Source organism: Micropterus dolomieu, unplaced genomic scaffold (assembly GCF_021292245.1).
Source record: "Micropterus dolomieu isolate WLL.071019.BEF.003 ecotype Adirondacks unplaced genomic scaffold, ASM2129224v1 contig_14183, whole genome shotgun sequence".
Classification (NCBI taxonomy): Eukaryota; Metazoa; Chordata; class Actinopteri; order Centrarchiformes; family Centrarchidae; genus Micropterus; species Micropterus dolomieu.
Window position 1 is genome coordinate 3531 of NW_025743169.1, and position 3245 is coordinate 6775.

General features: G+C 51.8%; 1 protein-coding gene across 1 annotated transcript in view; it reads left to right on the forward strand.

The window, feature by feature from the left end:
* The window catches only part of LOC123966765 (ephrin type-B receptor 4b-like), a 6437-nt gene extending 3392 nt beyond the window's left edge, over window positions 1–3045 (forward strand). The window contains exons 4-9 of the mRNA XM_046042882.1: window positions 889–1035; window positions 1125–1193; window positions 1337–1386; window positions 1473–1572; window positions 1855–2048; window positions 2881–3045. Of these exons, the coding sequence (XP_045898838.1) occupies window positions 889–1035; window positions 1125–1193; window positions 1337–1386; window positions 1473–1572; window positions 1855–2048; window positions 2881–3043 (723 nt within the window). The 3' untranslated portion in view covers window positions 3044–3045. The remainder of the gene's footprint in view (window positions 1–888; window positions 1036–1124; window positions 1194–1336; window positions 1387–1472; window positions 1573–1854; window positions 2049–2880) is intronic.
* The last annotated feature ends 200 nt before the right edge of the window (window positions 3046–3245 follow it).

Sequence of the window (3245 nt, forward strand, 5' to 3'; positions counted from 1 at the left end):
ACCGAGTTCATGGAGAACGGAGCTCTCGACAGTTTCCTGAGGGTGAGACGGGCCTAACCTGTCTGTCTGCCTGTCTGTCTCACTGCCTGTCTGTCTCAATGTCTGCCTGTCTCACTGTCTGTCTGTCTCACTGTCTCACTGTCTCAATGTCTGCCTGTCTCACTGCCTGTCTCACTGCCTGTCTGTCTCAATGTCTCACTGTCTGCCTGTCTCACTGTCTGTCTGCCTGTCTCACTGTCTGTCTGCCTGTCTGTCTCAATGTCTGCCTGTCTCACTGTCTGTCTCACTGTCTGTCTGCCTGTCTGTCTCAATGTCTGCCTGTCTCAGTGTCTGTCTGTCTGTCTGTCTGCCTGTCTCACTGTCTGTCTCACTGTCTGTCTGCCTGTCTCACTGTCTCACTGTCTCACTGTCTGTCTGTCTGTCCGTCCGCCTGTCTGTCTGTCTGTGTCTCACCTCCCACCTGTCTGTCTGTCCGTCCGTCCGCCTGTCTGTCTGTCTGTCTGTCTGTCTCACTGTCTGTCTGTCTGTCTGTCTGTCTGTCTGTGTCTCACTGTCTGTCTGTCTATCTGTCTCACTGTCTGTCCGTCCGCCTGTCTGTCTGTCTCACTATCTCACTGTCTGTCTGTCTGTCCGTCCGCCTGTCTCACTGTCTGTCTGTGTCTCACCTCCCACCTATCTGTCTGTCTGTCCGTCCGCCTGTCCGTCCGTCTGTCTGTCTGTCTATCTCACTGTCTGTCCGTCCGCCTGTCTGTCTGTCTCACTATCTCACTGTCTGTCTGTCTGTCTGTCTGTCTCACTGTCTGTCCGTCCGCCTGTCTGTCTGTCTGTCTGTCTCACTGTCTGTCTGTCTGTCTGTCTGTGTCTCACCTCCCACCTGTCTGTCTGCAGATGAACGACGGGCAGTTCACCACCATCCAGCTGGTGGGGATGCTGCGTGGGATCGCGGCGGGGATGAAGTACCTGTCCGACATGAGCTTCGTCCACCGAGACCTGGCAGCTCGCAACATCCTGGTCAACTCCAACCTGGTCTGTAAGGTGAGACGGTCTTCCATGCCGGGCTACCTGCCCACCTGTCTGTCTGCATGTCAGTTTGAAAATGATACATTTGTTTTTGTTTGTCTCAGGTGTCAGACTTCGGTCTCAGCAGGTTCCTGACTGAAAACTCGTCCGACCCGACCTACACCAGCTCTCTGGTAAGTCTGCTATGTGCTAATGAGCCTTAAAGGAACAGCGCACCTCTCCAGGGTTTTGTTATCATATAGCATATACCATGCTTTTATTTTGAAAGAATTGCTACCAGCGTCCTCCCGTTAGCTAACTGTCTGTGTCTCTTCAGGGAGGAAAGATTCCTATTCGCTGGACGGCTCCCGAGGCCATCGCCTACAGGTGAGTGTCCGCCCTGCAGGTCGCAGCACGGGGACGAAGATCAGTGGGGTTAAATATTTAACATGATTTTTTTCATTGACCTGCAGGAAGTTCACGTCAGCCAGCGACGCGTGGAGTTACGGCATCGTCATGTGGGAAGTGATGTCATACGGAGAACGGCCATATTGGGACATGAGCAACCAGGATGTAAGAAGGAACACAGCTTTTAGTTTGACCCGGAGACACATGCATGCTAAAACTCCACTTCAGTCAAAGACTCGCATTATTTTCTAACTGGGCTCCTTCAGATTTTATAAACACTTTATTCAGCCAAAAAAACAGTCTGCCGTTAAAACTCCTTTAAAAAGCAGGTGAATTATGAATCTGTCTTTTAAACGCAGGACAAACCGGTGAAAACCAGATGAAATAAATGACATTAAGTTTAAATATCAAGGTCACAGACGGTTAACCCGTCTCTCTCTCCGTCAGGTGATTAACGCCATCGAGCAGGACTACCGGCTGCCCCCGCCGCCGGACTGCCCCTCCTCCCTGCACGCGCTCATGCTGGACTGCTGGCAGAAGGAACGAGCCAACCGGCCGAGGTTCTGCGACGTGGTGGCGGCGCTCGACAGGCTGATCCGAAACCCCGCCTCTCTAAAAGTGACGCATCAGGAGGGTCCGAGGTGAGACGGGTTAACACACCTCTTTAAAGGGGGGGGTGTTGATTGGCAGCTGTGGAATGTCACTTATGCACCAGCTGCTGGAGGTCAGAGGTCAGAGGTCGGCGTCTGCCACTCAGACAAAGGCGCACACATACACAAAGCCTGTGGGCGGGGCTTGTGGGGCAGCCAGCTGTGTGATTGACAGCAGTTTACACAGACCGTTCTTTACATGAGCAGGTGCAGAGCAGATCACATTCCTGGATTACAGCTCAAGCAATATCCTGTCTGTCTCTCGGAGGCTTCCGCCCTCCTGTGTTTGCTCATGATTTCAGTTTACAAATAAAAAAAGTCCAGATATTTAAAAACCTGCTTCCGTCGAGCAGAGACGTCGGCTCGTACCTGCAGCTGTACACGCTGAGCTTTTATTTTGAAGGTTACAGTCTTAGCAGGAAGCTTCCTCTCTGACTGTCACACGGTCAGTTTGATGTCGCCCACACGTCTGCGTGCTGAACATCGTTAGCTTAGCTTAGCATAAGACATGTTTGTTTAAAGTGTGAAAACAACAATTCCACAGAGTTGCCAGGCAACACTGATCCAACAAATAGTCCTGTGTACCAGGCAGGGATGATGAAAGACACTGCCCAGCTGCATTTTGGGAAATGTTTTTGGTGTTTGACGCACGCTAGAGACTAAAAGCCAGACTCTGTCTCTCCAAGAACTTATATTTTATGGAGGTTTAGTTTGAAAGCATCCCTCCCGGACAGTCGGCTTTGTTTGATTAAAACGTTCTCATGTTAACAGTCTGGAGCTGTGTCCCCACCCTCCTGTCTCATTAATCTTGTCTGTCTCTCAGCCCGTCCCAGCACCTGTTGGACCAGCGCGTCCCCCCTCCCCTCTCGGCCTGTGGTTCAGTCTCCGAGTGGCTCCGAGCCATAAAGATGGAGCGATACGAGCAGAGCTTCCTGCAGGGCGGGTTCACCAGCCTGGACATCGTCTCGCAGCTGAACACTGAGTGAGACTCGCTACGTTACTACATAACACAGCGTTACCCTAAATCTACCCCTAACCCCAAAACCCCTAACCCAAAACCCCAGACCCAAAACCCCTAACCCCAAAACCCCTAACCCAAAACCCCAGACCCTAACCCCAAAACCCCTAACCCCAAAATCCCGAACCCCAAAACCCCTAACCCAAAACTCCAGACCCCAAAACCCCTAA